General features: G+C 45.3%; 1 protein-coding gene and 1 non-coding gene across 3 annotated transcripts; one reads left to right on the top strand and one right to left on the bottom strand.

Annotated features, from left to right (window-relative positions):
• Positions 1–375: 375 nt before the first annotated feature.
• On the bottom strand, positions 376–6,030 carry LOC127344457 (delta-1-pyrroline-5-carboxylate synthase 2). Of its 2 annotated transcripts, none has more exons than XM_051370739.2 (21): positions 5,810–6,030; positions 5,219–5,290; positions 4,974–5,077; positions 4,776–4,878; positions 4,522–4,683; positions 4,052–4,329; positions 3,710–3,860; positions 3,398–3,562; positions 3,219–3,296; positions 3,001–3,090; positions 2,831–2,917; positions 2,644–2,730; positions 2,477–2,573; positions 2,267–2,370; positions 1,991–2,066; positions 1,557–1,707; positions 1,401–1,469; positions 1,221–1,287; positions 1,046–1,116; positions 718–796; positions 376–628 (listed from the first exon to the last, which is right to left on the bottom strand). In XM_051370739.2, the coding sequence occupies exons 1-20, from the start codon at positions 5,909–5,911 to the stop codon at positions 718–720; spliced, it is 2,193 nt and encodes a 730-aa protein (XP_051226699.1). In that variant the 5' UTR covers positions 5,912–6,030; the 3' UTR covers positions 376–628. The 2 variants fall into 2 exon arrangements, with proteins under 2 accessions (XP_051226699.1, XP_051226698.1); XM_051370738.2 differs by having other exon boundaries at positions 376–634; positions 5,810–6,029.
• Positions 6,031–11,081: 5,051 nt separating this feature from the next.
• On the top strand, positions 11,082–11,155 carry TRNAV-CAC (transfer RNA valine (anticodon CAC)). Its single transcript has one exon. It is a non-coding gene; the product is annotated as a tRNA-Val (tRNA).
• Positions 11,156–18,748: the final 7,593 nt, after the last annotated feature.

Below are 18,748 nucleotides of genomic sequence, written 5' to 3'. Positions count from 1 at the left end.
ACATGATCAGAGGTTCATGTTTCTATTATTTGACACACAAATGAGTGGTCATTGCATTTTGAGAATGTGCAGATTGCAATTTACTTGTTCGTTTTGGTAAGACTTCTAATGAGTCGTATATACCAGGACTTTCAGGAGTTCTCAGTAGAGATAGGATAAAGCGCCTAGGGACAAATCACATCCCTGGCTTCTTCACCTATTTATCTGCTTGTTTGTTTTTAACTCTTCCAAGGATTCGACCAGAAGTCTCATCGAGGCCTCGGCAAGTCAACTTGCAAGCTGCCAAAGGCCGGTGGTTTTTTGGCCACAGCCACATGATGTTAAACGCCATTTCACAAGACGCATACTCATTGCTGGTTTCATTTCAGGTCCTCCTTGTGTAGGGCATGAAACAGCATAGCTGTTTTCTCATATATAGCACAGATGTGCTGATGCAGTTCTGTAGTTACAACAACTAGTGTCATAACGACATTGTATGGATAAATCATTGTACAATGAATAGGAGACGACAACAGGACTACATAGCGACATGGTATCGATATTTTTCGATCTTTCTTCTTGGCGTGAAGAGAAGGAGCTTCGAAGAGGATTATTCTACAAAAATTGCTCTACAGCATGAATCCTCTACCTGCAACTAACCACGGGGGTTGAAGGTTAGTACATACTCTAGTCAAGCATTCAATCAATCAAACAGAAGAGTAGTAAGCCATGACTTACTCAATGCAAAGGAAGATCCTTGTGGGTGTACACAACTCCCTTGTCACCGTTCACTATTTGTCCACTCCCTCTTAGAATGCTATACATAAACCAATGGATACATTTAAATACAGCAAAATAATGCATACATAAGTGAAGATAATAATAGATTCACTTGTTGTGTATGATAAATAATAGGGAACTGGCCAATATCTAGCATAAACTGAAGAAACTACAAGTAAAGATCATGCAAGCAGAACGCATCCGCATATGAAAGAACTGCTATATATTAGAGTCAAGACAAGATGGATATAATTGCAGAAAAAAACTACATGTCATAGAAACATACCATCGAGTAGTTAGAAGCCCATCAACACCAACAGGTCCACGTGCATGTATGCGCCCTGTACTTATGCCAACCTATTCAAGACATTTGAAAAGGTTCAAACATAGAACTGAATGGTTTTCGAAAAAAACAGAGCAGAAACAGCTTGCACACAAAACGAACAGTAAAAAGACAATACCTCTGCACCAAGACCGAAGCGAGTCCCATCACAGAACCTTGTGCTAGCATTATGGAACACAGCAGCACTGTCACAGTTTAAACAAATGTTATTTCAATTGTTAAATTGAGATTTATCCACAAATAAACAATAAATAAAGCTAGCATGACCATAATCTGCAACACAAAGTTAAATAAATACCTATCAACTTGTTGTAGAAACGTATCTGCTGACTTCTTATCGGTGGTGATAATACAGTCTGTGTGTGCACTGAAACAAAAATATTTAAGACAGACAAATTTAGTCCAATAAAAACAGTAAGTGGGGAATGTATGTTTAAAGGAACATGCACCATACCTTCCATAACGATTTATATGGTCAATGGCTGATTGTACATCATCAACAAATTCGAGGGTGCATGCCATTGAGCTATACTCGTGATGAAATGAATCAACCTTTGGCACTTTCAATGTGTCATGTGCAACAGGCCCACCATAAATAACAACTCCTGCAATATGACATCAATTAATAAATAAACTGAGCATGTCCATCAAATGTCCACTACCATGAATACGAGTTTTTTAATTGGTGGTATCTGCTTACATAGAAATTTGTACAGGTGAGTAAATTTGCTAGATTGTAAGCCAACAAAATATAAAATGACATTGATTTTAGTATATTCAGAACGTGTGATGAAATATAATCTGCAAGATTGATTATTATTTTTTAAATCCCTCAGGAAGCACAAAGGACACTAATGACATACTTGACTTCAGGATGTTAGCTAATACCTTCGTTCGCAAGTTCCATCAATAAATCATCAAGACCCTCTGTCTTGTTCAGATCTTTATGAACAAGAAGTGTTTCCTGCACAGATGATGTACATAATAATTTAGTTCATGTATTTAATAATTCATGTAAGAAACGGTGTATCAGATTTAAAATAAATTACGATTAACTTCAACATAGGATCAATGTTGTGTTACAGTGACATACACAACCTATTAAAAATCTATTAGGATGAAAAAAATTAAAATCATACAGAAATATGGAAAGAGGAGACGCACCATAGCATTACATGCTGCCGGATAATCAACCTTTGCATCCAATACGATACGTTTTGCCATTTCCATGTCAGCTGATTTATCAATATAAACATGGCAGATACCATCTGTTCAAAAACGAAACTAAAGTTAAGTAATTCATACAATACTGAATTATAATTATATCATTCTAGTATGAAGTGGCAAGAGTTAAGTGATAAAAAAATGTCTTACCTGCATGACCAAGAACAGGAATCTTGGTTGCTGCTTTGATTTGAGAAACAAGCCTATTACTGCCTCTCGGAATAACAAGGTCAATCACATCATCAAGCTGCATAGCGTACATCACGTTTAGACATATTCATGTACTCATCGACCAAAGTACTGAATGACATGCTTACCTTTAGCAAATCAGCAATCTCATCTTTGCTTTTTACAAGGCCAATCAGTTTCTTACCAACAGCATCTGGAATCACGCTAGTTATGACCTAATAAACAGCAACAAATTGATACATCAGAAGTGCAATTAAGAGAGAACACATCGCTGCAGTAGAAAGAGCACAATAATCTAACTAAATTACATCATACCTTATGTAATATTGTGTTTGATCTCATAGCTTCTTTTCCTCCTTTCAGGAGAAGACCATTTCCACTTCGGATTGCTAGGGCTGCGATCTGTAAAATAATGTGTTGATTGTAACTAATAGTTGAACTTGAAGCTAATTCTTATTATTTTGTTTACCACCAAAGATTTTTACCTGGACAAGGGCGTCAGGACGAGACTCAAAAATAATTAGGAGAACACCCAATGGGCAGTACATCTTCTCATAAACTAAATCCTTTGCAAGCTGCAAAACAAATCCTTACTTGGTTAAAAACTTAAACACATGAATTGCAAGAAATCATAATATTTTAATCTATGACATTTATCATAAGAAAGATCTTTCAAATCTAAGATGTGATCCAGCCCTTTCACCTCTGTTTTTTTCACTGTATGGGAAATAGGGTCCTCCATGTCCGCAATTGCACGAATGGATCCCGCAAGGCTCGTTATCTATAAATAGTTAACATAATGTGAGGACAAATAATATGACCAAACGTAATCTAATATATGAATATATACTGTTGAGATAAAGAAGTATGTATTTGACCCACCCTTCCTGCCTTCAGGGTCATCCTAGAAACCAAAGATTTCTCGTAACCTGAATCTTGTGCCACAGCTAGATCTGCTTCATTCTCGGATACAATTAAGTCCTCATTTGCTTCCAGAGCATCAGCAATATCTAACAAAATCTTCTTACGCTCCTCTGAGGACAAGTTCTGTCCGGTGGCCACATGAAACAGAATAAATTAGCAATGAAAGCAAGAAAGAAACAAAGTATTCCAACTCAAGCCTTCCTTAGATTTTTACGATTCCAAACGAATTGATGGTATATTTTAGTATCCCTTGAATGTCTAATTGAATACCTGTAGATGCCGTGAGCAATCTTTCGCAGCAACTGCCATCTCACGCGTGGTCACTTCCTTGGAACAGTCCCAGATATTTGCTTCATTGTGGAAAAGTGTACCAATTTTCTCTCCTCGCATAACCTTAATAATGCTATCTACCACGAATCCACTTCATGGATGTAACAACAAAAGGTTAAAACCAGAAATAAATAATCTTACATGTAGACATAAACTCAATTTGATACAGTAGTATGCACAGGTCATAGCATGAGTTTATACATATGCATAGCAAAAAATATCTAGTATCTATGCATATGGCTAAACTCATGCTATGATAAGCAGGGGGGAAGTTGTAGTCACCTGGCAATTACAGCAGGTACACCCTTTGATGCGGCACTAACAGCAGCAGCCACTTTAGCTTGCATTCCACCTCTTCCTACACGAGACTTCTCCCCAAAATTAATTAGCTTCCCGTGCTTGTCGTTAATGTACGTGTGGATAATCTTTGACTGAGGATCACTCGGTGGACCACTGAACAGCCCCTCGACATCACTAAGCATGATAAGAAGATCAGCATCCAGTTCTTTCGCTAACAGCGTTGCCAAACTGTCATTATCCCAGAATATACCAGATGAATCCTACACATGAAGTCAATTGTTATAACCAATAAATAGGAAATGCTAAAGACTGCTCAGTCATCCTTTGATAAAGGCCTAAAGTACAGACACGTTTCGTTTCATTCACGCATCATTTAAGCTCCCAGTGCAGAGATCACATTAGAAAGACACAAAAGTCTGAAGTTTGGGTGGTTTTTGCAAAAGAAAGCACACCTCATATGGCGCTTTCCTGGTACTGATAGCGTCGTTCTCGTTAAACACGGGTATCACTTTAAGATCTAGCAGAGAGACAACAGTCTCGCGAAGCTGGTGGCCGAAACTTGGGTCCCGGAAATCACGGTCCGTAACAAGAAGCTGAGACGACGTGACATCAAGCTGCAGGGAGGGGAGTTTGGTGTCAGTAGCACATAAACATCAAACAAGAAAAGGCAAAGAACAGCATAGCATATATTTGTAGCAAACCGCACCTGGCTGAACAGCGTGTCGTAGATCGCCATCAGGCCGCTCTGGCCGACGGCGGCACAAGCCTTCCCATCGAGGTCCAGCTGCGGGTTCTGCAGATCCGCGAAACTGCAGGCAGGGAGAAGTATCAGCAAAAGGATGCCGTTGCATCAAAGCAAGTAGTTAGAAACAGACTGTTGTGAGCTGAAGTTTGTATAGGCAACCTGCTGTTGATGAGCTTCCTGTACTTGAGCCTCTGCCTCCCGACGCCAACGGCGCCGGAGGTGACCAGGATCACCTCATACCCCTGAAAGTTGAGCTCCTTCACCTGAACATTTTTCCACAGTTTTACCGGTTAGCATTTGTCAAAAATAAATATATTACCAGCTATAGGAGATACTGTACTGCTCTCCCTCGGTTAAATTAAACTGTTAAAAGCACATGATGAGTCGTCAGAAAATAGAGTTACCTGCTCACAGAGAGCTCCGAGCCTGCCCATGGCGAGTCGGCCATTCTGCCCGGTGACAACAGCGGTGCCCACCTGTAGTACGAGATAGACAGCGGTTAGATATTTAGACGGACCCGATGAACAGAACGCCGATTTCTTTTACCGTGCAATTAAACTAAAATAATTATTTACTTCGCCGCTAAGCTACTTCCTAAAATTTTAGTTTGCGATTTAGTCTTCCAAGTCTTGTTCATAAGGAGGGGATAATTATTGACTCAGGTGATTTTTATGCGACGCCAGGGAGGCGGCGATTCGATTCAGAGGAGCTATTTTCGTCAGCGGATAGATACTTTACTAAATCAGTTTCGTGACGTCATCAGATCCGATTTTTATTTTTTTGGTTACTAGCCTTCTCCGTTTTCACGTCGCCCGTCTCTCAGAAAACCGGGATCACGCGCGCCGGAGAGAAGGGAGAACAGCAACGGCAACGAACGGGACGGAAGAACGGCGGCGGCGGCGGCGGCATTCGGTTAGCGTCGGGGAGGAGGGAGGGAGGGAGGGAGGAAGCTAGGCATGCAGGGGTGCAAGTATACGGTACAATTAATGGTTCACCTTGATGACGATGCGCTTGACGTCCCTGACGAAGCATCGGGTGGAGTCGCTGTTCTCCATGTCCGCCGCCGCGACGGCTCCTCCGATGCCTCCCCTGCCCATTATCGGTTGGCCGTGGCCGTGGCCGTGGGCGTGGCGAGCTCGCTCCGCCGCGTCGCTGCGGATCGAGACGGGCGGGGGGGAAGGGAGGGAGGAAAATAGGCAGGCAGGTGGGTGGGCGGAAGTGGCGAAGGGAACCGTGAGATGAGATGACCAAGTGGAGCTACCGGCCCTCTCCGATTTAAAGGGGAGCCGCTGCGACCCGTCGCGGCGAGGGCCAGATGAGATGCGGCCGCCAAGATCGTCTGCGGCGACCGCCTAAAAAATGGATCGCCTGCGGCGAGCGGGCCTGGCTGGGAGGAGAGCCCGTGACCACCGCCTTTCACGGCCCGTGGGGAGGCGCACACGTGGGCGCCCCGGGCGAGGAGGCGCAAAATATCCTGGAGGAGGCACCGCGTTTTGGCTGCTTCCGCGGAGGAAATATAGGACGGGCGAGATATTGGGTTTCTGTGCCACCTGTTGAACCGCACCTGGAACAGCCAACGACCCGAGTAGTGGTAAAAGATGGACGTTTGCGGGGTAGGCTCTTTGATGAAAGGCTCCCGATCGACTTCATAAGAAAATGGCCACATAATAATAATCTTTATAATTTTGATGAAAGGCTTCTTTTTGGTTTTTCCTCAACGGAGATGGCATGGTCTGCAATAAGTGATATTCGATCTTTCGGTCAACGACGAGATCTCCTTCCCGATGTCAATGGTGGTGTTGAAAGATTATTATTCTATAGGTACGAGCATTCAGACCTTCCTTCGTCAGATCGGTTTTGGATCTTTTCTCATGGTTGTTGCCGAGAGGAGGATTATCCTCGCAAATTTTGTCCCGGCTGCTACGTCCTCGACAATGGTGATTCGTACTCTCTCGGCTCCCTAGCGATGTCGACAAGTATGTCCGATTGTTACTCCCTGACATACTAGTGTTGGTACTCCTACCGGTGTTGATTGACTACTTTAATGATTGCACACGTGCACGCATCCTTGACATTGCGGCTCTAATTAAAATTATGGGAGAACCTTCGTTGATATTTACAAATCTATGGTTTGTTATCTATCTTTGGCTACCTTCAGGAAAGTACAAGATTGTGTTTTGGAAGAAAAAGAGTTTGAATACCTCAAAGATTTGCTAGTATCTTTTGGACTTTATTTTGTAATCGTTGGAGATAGCTCGTGTATCTCTAGCATGTACTATTTGTTACTATAAATATATGCGCTATTAATTATAAAAAAAGGAGTGTCTGCTGCGTAGATTGTAGCTAGAGTTGTTGGTACTATTTGTTTAGGGAGACAAGCAAAATGGAATATCCTTTTCGAATTAGTTTTTGCCCCGCTATATTATTATAGCCACCACACGATACAACGTGCATGCTCGGGCTGCAACACAACCAAGCTCAAAAGAAAAGAAAAGAAAATGTCGACATCGGCAGATCGATGAAAAACGTAGACATCAGCCACCGCTGCACCCTCCGTAGAAGTCCCACCACACTCGTAGCACACGAATCACCACATACAAAGCACCACCTTCAACAAGGAAAGCGATGACAACGAAGTTGCTACCCGGAATAGTCATATGGTTTCGCCCGGTACGCTGAGGGGAGTGGTGAGGGGCTGTACGTGACACCCTCAAGGATACGATGGCACCCGTAAGCGTCACCGCATCGGTGCATGATGAGCCAACAAGGATTTCTCCCGACCCGCAAAACCATCACTTTGGAAGATCCATAGTGCTCCACCCAACCTGTTGCCCACCAGCACGCGTCACCACGGTCTTTGATCCATCCTCGCCATCTCATTATGGTCACCGATGTGATGCCTAGAAGAAGGAAATGGGACATCAGGTCAGGGGTAGCAACACCACAACCGTGTGGGAGGGAACTACCTCCACTGCCTTTGCGGTAGCTGACATGACGTGGCAGGAGACATACACCATGCCCGTACTGGCATGACTCGGCCCAAATTGGCCCACAAAGTCCCCACCGCCACGTTGTACTAGGCCGGCTAGCAACATCTCAAAAATTATAAATTTGACCAGTTACATGTCAAAAAATATCAGCATCTATTATATGAAATGTACTCTTTTTATTCTGAAATACTTTACATCCTAGGCTTAAAATTTATTATGAATTAGTCTACATTTGAGCTTTATAATGAATAACAACACAGAAAACAAAACAATATCACTATTTCTATTGGATGTTACTACTTTCAACGTAGGTTGGATTGGTTGGATTGTATTAATAATTGTACCATTATCTAGTAGTTTTTTTTTCTCAAATATAGACTAAATCAGAACGGAGAAAGTATATAGTATGAAGATATATTTCACCATAATTCTGTTATTCTAACAACACCGATTTCACATCATAGAAGTTGATATATTTTGTCATATAATTGGCCAAATCTACAAAATTTGACTTTCACCAGATGTTAGAGCATCTCCACTCGTCTCCCCGACGAGGCCCCCGAACGACGTTTTTTCCATCCGGACGGCGTAATTTGGCCCAGTCGCGCCTCCGGTTCCTCGTTTTCGTCCGGCTTTGGGCCTAAATTCATCCGGCGATCCCACGCCATCCCCGGCCCCCCGGGGAGCGCTCGGGGAGTCCGGACGAAACGAAAGCGCGGGAAACACCGAGGAAACTTCCCGCGCGTCTGGTGGCCCCAACTTGTCGGCGTGAGAAACCGATCGTCGTCCTCATCGCATCGTCTTCCGCGCGCTGTTAAAAGCCTGCCGCCGGTCTGCATTCGCCGGCCACGCGGCGAGTTAATGTCGTCGTCTTCCGCGCACGCATCGTCTTCCGCGCGCACTAAATGCTACCGCCGGTCAGCTCGCCGCGGACGCGTCGCATTCCACGCGTCATTAATCACCCGCGCCAGCCGCGCCTATATACGCCGGTCCGCGCCATTCCCGTGCTCCACTCTCCCTCCACTCTCCCTCTACTCTCCCGATGGCGTTCTACGACGATGACGGCGCAGCCAACAACGGCTTCCCCCGCCGGTCGCTCCACGCGTGGGAGGGGCACCTCCTCCACCAGGCGGGGTACCCCTGCCCGCCGGACACGAGGCCTCCCGGCGGCGGGTGGCGGCTTAGTGCTGGCGGCGTACCAATCCCGCCGCCGCCTCGGGGCCACGCCCTCGACGTCGCCATCGAGGAGGCGCGGATGACCTTGACGGACGAGGAGCGCGCCGAGCCACGCCACCACCCCGACAACTACACGGCGTGGAACTCGTACTTCCTGCGGCGGTGGGAGCGGGAGCTCGCCTCCTACGACGGCCCGCCGCCTCCGCCTCCGCGCAACAACGCCGCGGGCCGCCGACGTTGGTGGAGCGCGCCGGAAAGGACGGCGGCGAACGTCCTCGCGCACATCGAGGGCGGAAACTTCCGTGCTCACAATGCCCCCTCCATCGAGGGCATCGGCGAGCCACCGCCGGGGAAACGTCTGGCAGCCACGGCGCATGGCTGCCAGCTCGTCGTCTTCCGGATCGGCGCCGAGGTCATCCTTCGCGCCGGTGAAGAGGGAGGAGGCGACATCGCCTTCGACGCCGGTGCGCGTCAAGAAGGAGCCGGCGTCTCCGCCGCCGACCAGAGGGCGCAGCAGCGGCGCCCTCGTCATCCGCGACCAATCCTCCCAGTCTGGGCGGAAGAGGAAGGCGGCGAAAAAGGAGGACGCCGCGGCCGCCGCCGCAAACAGGCTCGCCGAGGAGGAGGCGAAGCGCGCGGAGGACGCCGCCGTGGCGGAGGCGATCGCCAGGTCGCTCAACGACCTGGTGCCCGCCGACAACGCCCCCGAGGACGCCGCCACGGCGTGGTCCAGCGCGGCCCCAGGAGCGCGAGGAGGCGGAGCGGCAGCGGCGGCTGTTGGACACGGCCGCCGCACGCCAACTCGCCGCCGCGCCGCTCCAACCGCCGCCGACGACGCCGCGCGCTACCGCCGTCTGCGACACCTCCATCCGGCGTCGTTGTCCCCGTCGTCGACCTCGAGTCCTCGGACGACGAATGGTACAAGCCATCCCCGGGGTGGGGAGACGCCGGCCGGGCGGCGGCCGCCGGGCCGCGCCGCCGAAGGTGCCGAAGGTCGAGGACGACGGCTCCGACGACGGCGCCGACGACTACACGGTGTTCTACCGCCGTTTGGGCATGTAGAGCGCCGTGTTTTAAAATTAGCATTTGAATTCCCCTAGCCGAATTCGAAATATAGTCGAATTCGGCCTCTATGTATTAACTCCGCCCGTTTTAGTCTAAATATCTTTAAATTTAGTCTATATTCGCCCGAATTTAGCCAAAGTTTATCAAGTTTCCGTTTTTCAAACTCGCATCGTCGTCTTCGCCTGGGCACGCGGCTGGGAAACTACTCCTCCCCACGCCAAATCTTCCTCCAATCCGGACGAAAATTTCGCCGGATTTGGGCGTGGGGAGCGCCAACGAGTGGGGATGCTCTTATATGCAACATATTTTTGGGATGGAGGGGGTATATCTGGCACTGATTAATCTGCAAAGAAAATATTTGGCCCTGACCCAGCGCAATAAATAAGGAGTTTGGAATGCGCTATACTCCCTATTTACAGCACAATAAATACAGCATTGTGGAGTTTTCTTTTCTTTTTGGGAAGTTCCGTGACGGGTTGACCCCTACCTCGTCTTCAGCAGCGCCGTATATTTCCAACACCTGCTTGATTCATGTGCACCGGTGCAGCTTGCGCGATAAAGCAAAGACTAGGAGGCGTGCACCAACGTACAGGACGCCGCAGCTAGCTTAGGTACATGATCATTGTGTGCCCTGTACTATGTTGCGGTGCACTGTATCGCACGGCGCACCAGGCCAAACCGTGCTACGCACCACATGCATGGTCCACCATGTTTTACTAGCAAGTCGGCACGATCTCGAAAGCATCGTTCGACGGACCTGAATATACCGATGGAAAAGATGCGTCTCACCTCGCACATGCGCTCGTCGGTTCGCGTCAGTGCGCGACAAACTGACAGGCCTGCGCACGGCACTCGATGCGCTCGGGATCGTTCTTTGCGCGAGCCGTCAACCACCCCCGGCCGCCGGCCGCCGTGTAGAATCTAGACGAAACGTTAATGGGAAATCAACGGCGCGCGTATATTTTCCTGATGTCTTATAATTTATGTGCAAGTTATAGCGTTCTAATAAAATAATCCGTGTTTATTAACATAAAATGTCTGGGTGGTGTAGTTGGTTATCACGCTAGTCTCACACACTAGTGGTCCCCGGTTAGAACCCGGGCTCAGACTTCTCTTTTTCGCTGATCCGAATATCCGCTTCCTTTTCTTTTTTGCAATTTACTTACACATCAAACTTACTTTTGCAAGCTGGATGAGCTAGCACAACTGATGTGAACCCAACATCTACAGTAGTTCTGCACCACAAACACTGTTAAACTGAACCGTAAAAAAAGACATTACATTGGCATGCAGCTATGTGAACACTGGCAGCCTGACTTCTGTAACCACTAGTGTACATTGGAAGTGCATACGTGCCACTTGTTCCCGTGTCGTTATCAGACTAGCTAACGCTACCAGCCTACCACCTGGCGTGCAACTCCAAACATTGTCACATGCTTAATTATCAAATGCGTGACGTCAATAGGTTAACTCCAAACAAACGGCCTATGATTAAGGTGGGCAAGGAGGTCGGACGTGTCAGGGCTAGATGCATGAAGAGGTGATGTCCAATCAAACGCGGTTATCGAGATCGAGAAAACCGTGACGTGTCTAGCGGAGATGCTACACGTGACATCCATCCAAAACAGCCAATTATTCTTCCTGTTTCTCTTCTGAAGATGCAACAACCATGGATGCAATGATTCCCCAAAACAGCTTCAGAGTTTTCTTTGCGATGCACAACCCTACCCACCACACAATGGTGTTTTCGAGGTGTTATTTTCTGAGCAGATGGCCAATGTGTACCTGCCATGTCCATGAACTTGTGTGGAGTGCGATGATTCATCTACTTCGCGTATGTATCCAAAGAGGCAAAGGACGTGCCCAATGTCGACTGTGGCTTTGCACATCGAAGCGAATTGCATTCCGGAGCTCCGGTGGAGGACTAAGACAGGACATAGGACCACGTACACCGTCACCATCGCCAGCAACCAGGTGGCACGAGAGGAGCATCTCTCGCGGATATGCAAAAACATGGAATGCCATCCTAAAAAACCACGTTCTTTGTAGTAAGAAAATCGAAACTTGGCGGCTTGAAAGTTGTGGCCTGTGAGTACGTGTATGAAACTGAAGACCTCTTTGGATAACATTCATGGCCATAATTCGGAAACTCGGCGGTTGTAGAGCTGACATGTGTTAGATATGGTAAGGATACCACTCAAACACAACCCACGGGATATTACAACTACTAAAAACTTACACGGAAATTGTATTGGATGATGTCTAGGATAATTCCCAGCCAGATTTTCCAATCCTACGCGTCAAGAGGAGCTTCACCAACAACTCAACATCACTTTGTGGACGTGGATATGTCAGCCTATAGATATGGGACGCCACGGCTCAGTGGATCCGCTCGTTATAGAAAATAAGATTATTACCTTCTTTGCACTACCGATAACCAATGCAATGGACTGCCCGATGGCCCCTTTCATCCACAAGATTTTTTTTGGGTGAAATAGGATTTTAAAAGTATATAAACACAACTAAAAAAAACATAGGTATATGTGAATTAGATGCTACGGCATGTTTAATCGTACAGACTCAAAACGTGTGGGTGTGTAGTATTGAATTGTAAAGGATCCGTGAGGTTTGGAGTCAGTTCTACACAAACAAAAATCCGTGAGGTTTTAACCCAACCAAAATCTCATTTAAAAGCGCGTACAAATTGGATCATGTAAGCAAAAAAATCCATACGATATATGAACATCTAAACAAAACATGTTTCTAGAGAACATATTACAAGTAATACAACGTCTCAGATACTTTTTTTTTAGATTTCTATTTCCGTGCCCTCAGGTCCTTAGTTGTACTCAGTTTTCCCCAGCTCCTTAGTTTTTTTCTCAGTTTTTCCCAAGCCCTTGTCTGAAACCCGCAGAAGGAGATCGGACGGAAGGAATCCCGTTAAGTTGACCGTTCCGTGCTGACGAGTGGTGCCGCGTCGTTTGTGAGGCCGCGTCGTGTGGGGCCGTGTCGTGTGGGGCTGGTAGGAAGGGACCGCGTGGGACAGGACGAGACCGTGTTTGTGTGGCCGTAGCGTGTGGAACCGTAGCGTGTGGAGCCGTGTGGGTCCGGGACGTGGGCACGAGTGGTTTCTGTCTCTTTCGCCCAGATTAGCAGTTTTCAATGTACTTTTTTCCTCTCTCTCGCTCGATCTCATTCATATTTAATAGCCCAAATTGGTAGCAAATCTAGAGCAGCTTCTCCTTCTGTTTTTTAACGCCATTCATTTCTTTATGCCTTCGTTTTACCCAATCAGGTAGGAAATCTAGGGCACAAATCCAGAGAAAATATAGGATAAGCTGCATACAGCAGCCAACATAGCATAGATATATTCATGAGAGATCCAACAGTAGTACCGATAGATACAACATAAGCTACATTTTACATGAATTTAAGATGCTCTACAGATAGAGCAGTTACATACAGAGAGTGCAGTAGGCACGTTCAACGCCTCTAGGTAGAGCATGTGACTCGCTTGGAGGTTACGCAGGTAAATCCCAAGTGCTTTGTGTTTGGCCATGAACGCATGCACGTTCACGGTCGTTCCAACTCTAGCGCCGCATCTGCCAATGGATTCAGCATGGTTCACCAGGCAGTTGAAGTCGGTGGCGCGGAGCTTCCTGTTGCAGAAGGGGCACTTGTAAATGCCTCGAGCAAAGGGGCCATCGTAATGGCCGGACTGTAGCCTCCTGAGGACGTGACGAGTCTTGGTGTGGAAGGACTCGTCGTCGATGTCGACATCGTTGCTCTGTACCTGTCACGTAGCACCAAAGATCGTGCAAAAAACACGGAGTCAATTGCAACGATGATGGAACAGAGAGTGAACAAAAGATCATGCATGATAATATGGGCTCGAAAAAAAGAGGTAGCCTCAGTTACATTGGACACACTTATATCCAAGATTTGAGTCAGTAAACCAAAGATCATGCACAACAAATTTGTATACACCAATTGTTTACTGCCAAACCCTGAATCAATTTATGCCCAAATATTCATCATCATCGGCACAAATCTTAAACAAAAGCAAATCACAAACACTAATAACGCAAGATCTAACACAAAAGGATTGAACTAGGAACAGACGAACCCTAATAACGCTAGATCTAACACAAATGGATTGAACTAGGAACAGACGAACCCTAATAACGCTAGATCTAACACAAAAAGATTGAAATGTGATAAGAACAAGGGAACAAAGGGTTACCTCCGGCTCGTCGTCGACGATGCTGGTGTCGTAGGGGTTCTCCGGCGCGACGTACGACATTGGTTCGTATGGGTCCCAAGCGACGGGGGCCTAGACGGTGGCGGCCGCCAATGCGTCGGCGGCTGATGCGCCGGCTGCTACGTTGGAAGCAGCGACAGGGGCCTGGACGGGGGCGGCGGCCGATGCGCCGGCGGTTGATGCACCGACAATGGGCATCTCATTCTTCTCCATCGCCGGCGGTTTTCTTCGGGGTTTTTTCTTCGGTTGTGGAGAAGATGATGGGACAGGAGAGGCGGTTGCAGTTAGAACGTGCGTCGAGGGAGAGAAAGAGGGGCTCTATAAAGACGAAGGTGGCGTGTACCGCAACACGTGTCTGCTATGCACGGCTGCAGCGTGCACCGCGACACGAGTCTAACCCTGGGACGTTTGGTGTACTCAGTTATAACCTCGGGCCTTATACAGAAATTTTATCTGTACTCAGTTTTCCCCTCGAGTACTTAGACTGACAAGTGCAATATACTCAGTTTTACCCTCAAGTAGCTGGTCAACGGAGAGTCAACAAATGAGATTAACATAGCTAATTGAGTCATTTCATGCGCAAAAAAATCCAAAAAAATAATAAAAACATAGTAGCACCTACTCATGGAATCTTCCTACGCAACCTGCCACCTAGAAAACCTTAACAAACATATATAAATCAAGTTTTACCACAAATTACCACTTCTCGGAATCACTAGTGTAGCTATGAAGATGCATGGTTTTCCACTCAAATTCCTTTGCAAAACATCTTCCCCAAAAACATAGTTTGCCTAAATGATGCCATAATTGTCACACTCATGTATATTTGAATTGCAAATAATTTTATGTAGCCCAATATGAATTATATTGTACAAAACACACATTTTTCATTTTGTAATTATTTTGTTTGAATCCCTTAGTCTATTTACTATTTACGTGCCCTTGGATTCTTAGTACTACTCTGTTTTGCCCTCAAGTACTGTCACAAATGCTCTCAGAAGGCCAAACTTATCCTGATTGGTTGAGCCGTTGTCACACGGATCGACTCCACGAACCGTTGATCTAACGATCAGTATACCCCTCTCCGTCTCTTCGTGGCCATCCCTCTCTCTCTTCGTGGCCACCCTCTCTCTCTCTGTCGGTGGAGAGTGACACCCCTCTATTGATGTCATACATATTTTGCGAATTTCGCTGAATGCATTATTTGTCACCCCTCTAACAATTATCAACTATCTTTAGCTTTTCTTTTCTTTTAGGGAATATAGTTTGGGATATAGTTTTGGTAATTTGAAACGGCCCAAAAGTGGTATAATTTTGGTATAAACATGAGGCATACATATTTGCTGATTTCGGTGAATGCATTATTTGTCACCCCTCTAACAATTATCAACTATCTTTAGCATTCCTTTTCTTTTAAGGAATATAGTTTGGGATATAGTTTTGGTAATTTGAAAAACGGCCCAAAAGTGGTATAATTTTGGTATAAACATGAGGCATACATATTTGCGGATTTCGGTGAATGCATTATTGTCACCCCTCTAACAATTATCAACTATCTTTAGCTTTCCTTTTCTTTTAGGGAATATAGTTGGGAATATAGTTTTGGTAATTTTGGTAGAAACATGAGACATACATATTTGGCATATTTGGGGGATTTCGGTGAATGAATTATTTGTCACCCCTCTAATAATTATCAACTTTATTTAGAATTCTGTCAACACCCGGATTTTTAAGTCCAGATGCCTATTATGCCATACATCGCAATCCCAGGAAGATTGTTTTTGCGAGACATAACAATTGATATCATAGAGTCATCATTCATTACAAACCATAGTCTTCTTACAACAACGGGTCACATGATCCACACTTACAATAATAGTTGACCTAATGATCAACAAACACAACACATAACGGAAGCGAAGTAGTAGTAGTCCATCTAATCCACATGCAACACTTGACGTTAGGAGATGATCCTAATTATCGTAGACGTCCTGCTGTCCATCGTCCTGATACTGCTGCTCCTCTTCATAGTCTGGCCATTTGAATAGCCAGGGACACATCCATGAGTACTTTAAAGTACTCGCAAACTAATACTAGTGTAAGTACTTATCAATTTTAGTACGGGGGTGCTAAGCTCTAAGTTTATTTGCATAAAGAAAATTTTACTTCATAATCAATTTTAAATGAAATACTTCTCATTTGCCTAACTTAACTCCAGTGAGAACATTAGTGTCATTCCCACAACCAGGTGATGTTCAAGTCAAATTCACCATTCAATTCACCATTCATATTTAGAAAAACAACTGACAACGGAACAGTATGGCCTTTCCAATCGTCTGTAACCGTGGACACGGCTATTCGAATAGATTTACACTCTGCAGAGGTTGCACACTTGTGCCACAACATTTGATTATATCCGTCAGGGATAACCCTGAACAATCATAACTCAGTATGCGGATCATCAACCATAACCTTTCACTTATAAACTCTAGTATAGGCACCTCTCCCCATGAGTTTGGCCTCCCGGTGATAGCCAACTGTTATCCCGGGAACTGCACAGGGCTTAGGTCGTACATTCACCTCATTTCACGTCATTTCACTTTCAACGGAGGCAGCCTCGGCATAACCCCTATGACGCTTGTTTAGAGGGAACCCATACTAAAGCGCATAAGTTTCTAGTTAAGCCTTACCCATAATCAGGTATTGTGGGGGTACTCAATAATTGGAATGATATCGCATCCGAACCCAATCATCAATTTTTATCAAAGTCACCATGTCATTCATGTCATATTCACCTTCAAAATCTTTCAATAGAATGACTCATCATTCCAAGGTTTTCAAAGTCATTGGTTTTCACATGTTCCCATCTAGAGTAGTCATTTTTAATTTAGCACTAGCACTAGTCATGAGGGGTGCTAATCTAACTTGTATTTCTCTAAGCTACCTTTGATGTTCTTGTAACCATCTATACTTAGACCAAGATTAACAATAAAGTAAGCTTTGATAAAATAAAGTAAAGACTTGCAAGTAATAAAACTTGGGATTGGATCCTTAAACAAAAATAGAAGTGTAATGGTGCCTTGCTCTAGTAGAGCTTTGCACTTGTGAGCTTGCAAGAGTATAGCTTGCCTTGAGTGGTGTATTGATCAAAGTATTCTTCTTCCTCCTCGTAGACCTCCTCCTCCTGGTATTCCTCGGTACTAGCATCTATAAACGGATACGAGGTATACAATCACCCAACAATGCTTAAGGCTAGACTAAACACACAAGTGGTTCACACAAGCTATTCTAACATCACAATCTTATTCACATGGTGGTTGACTTGGTTTTCTTATTTAAGAAAGATAATTTCCTCTCATTATATCTTGTTAAGATTTAATCTCCTCAAATAACAAAGTATGAACACATGTTGACCAAGGTCAACACTTCATAATTATCATTTGGGAAAAATGATTTAAATGAGATAATCCATCTCATGTAATTTAAATATTACTGTGGAACAATTTAATATCATTAAGTGGTCAAATATGAGGTGCTACATACTCAGGTCATTACCTCATATTGAACAACTTAAGATAATGATTTAAATGAGAGAGGAACTCTCATACTATTTAAATAGATTAATTGAAATAATTTAAATGGACTAGAAATGGCCACATAGCCATTATTTTGCTCTAGTCCATGATCATATGAATAACCCATGTCATATTTTTACATAACCAGATATACAATATGAAATGTGATTTTTGAGAGTTGGAATCAACTCAAAATCATTTAGGGTTGATTTTTAATAAATGTTTGAAATTTGAAAAGTTACTGACTTGTCATTTTTGTTGCACTTGATCTACAAAGAGCTAGGGTTTGAAACCAGTGGGATTAGTTAGAGCATTTCATAATCTTTCAAACAAAAGTGGAATCACTCAATTTGGGTTTCTAGATTTGAAGTTATTCAATTTTTAGTACAACACCAGTATTGAAGTTTGAACGAAACGAATTATTCGAATTTGAATTATTGGGCCTGGCGGGAAAGCTTAATGGGCCACATGGGGGAAAAACCAACGGGCGAGCCCAGCAGCGCGGCTCGCACGCGTGGGCTGCCTGACAAGGTGAGCTCCACCTGTCACTGACTGACTAAACGCGAAACGGTATGGTTGATCTGGATCGCACGATTAGAACATGATCCGACGGATCATGTGCATCGTCGTTGACGGCGAGAGACGGGCACACGGGCGGCGCAGGTAGGGGGTCGGAGGGCCTACCGGTGCTCCGGCGATCGTCGGCAAGTTGCGCCGCGACGTTGGCGTGGACAACGAGGCTCCAGGTACAAGCGGCTCCGCTCGAGGTGGCTCCAATCGGCGGCAATGATCTGCGGGTACTGGTGGGCTCCGGCGTCAAATTGGCGCTACTTCGACGAGGATGTGGCTAGAGCTTTGTTCGAGGAG

The sequence above is a fragment of the Lolium perenne genome, chromosome 3 (genome assembly GCF_019359855.2).
Source record: "Lolium perenne isolate Kyuss_39 chromosome 3, Kyuss_2.0, whole genome shotgun sequence".
In the NCBI taxonomy this organism is placed as follows: Eukaryota; Viridiplantae; Streptophyta; class Magnoliopsida; order Poales; family Poaceae; genus Lolium; species Lolium perenne.
The sequence above is the reverse complement of the archived record's forward strand: the minus strand, read 5'-3'. Positions and strand labels throughout refer to the sequence as shown.

Excerpts from the sequence above, each read along its gene's own strand:
- LOC127344457 (XM_051370739.2), bottom strand. The coding sequence starts at position 5,911 with ATGGGCAGGGGAGGCATCGGAGGAGCCGTCGCGGCGGCGGACATGGAG. Across the intron at positions 5,078-5,218 it reads TCGGAGCTCTCTGTGAGCAG|GTGAAGGAGCTCAACTTTCA; the intron begins GTAACTCTATTT and ends AAAAATGTTCAG. Across the intron at positions 4,879-4,973 it reads AGGAAGCTCATCAACAGCAG|TTTCGCGGATCTGCAGAACC; the intron begins GTTGCCTATACA and ends CCCTGCCTGCAG.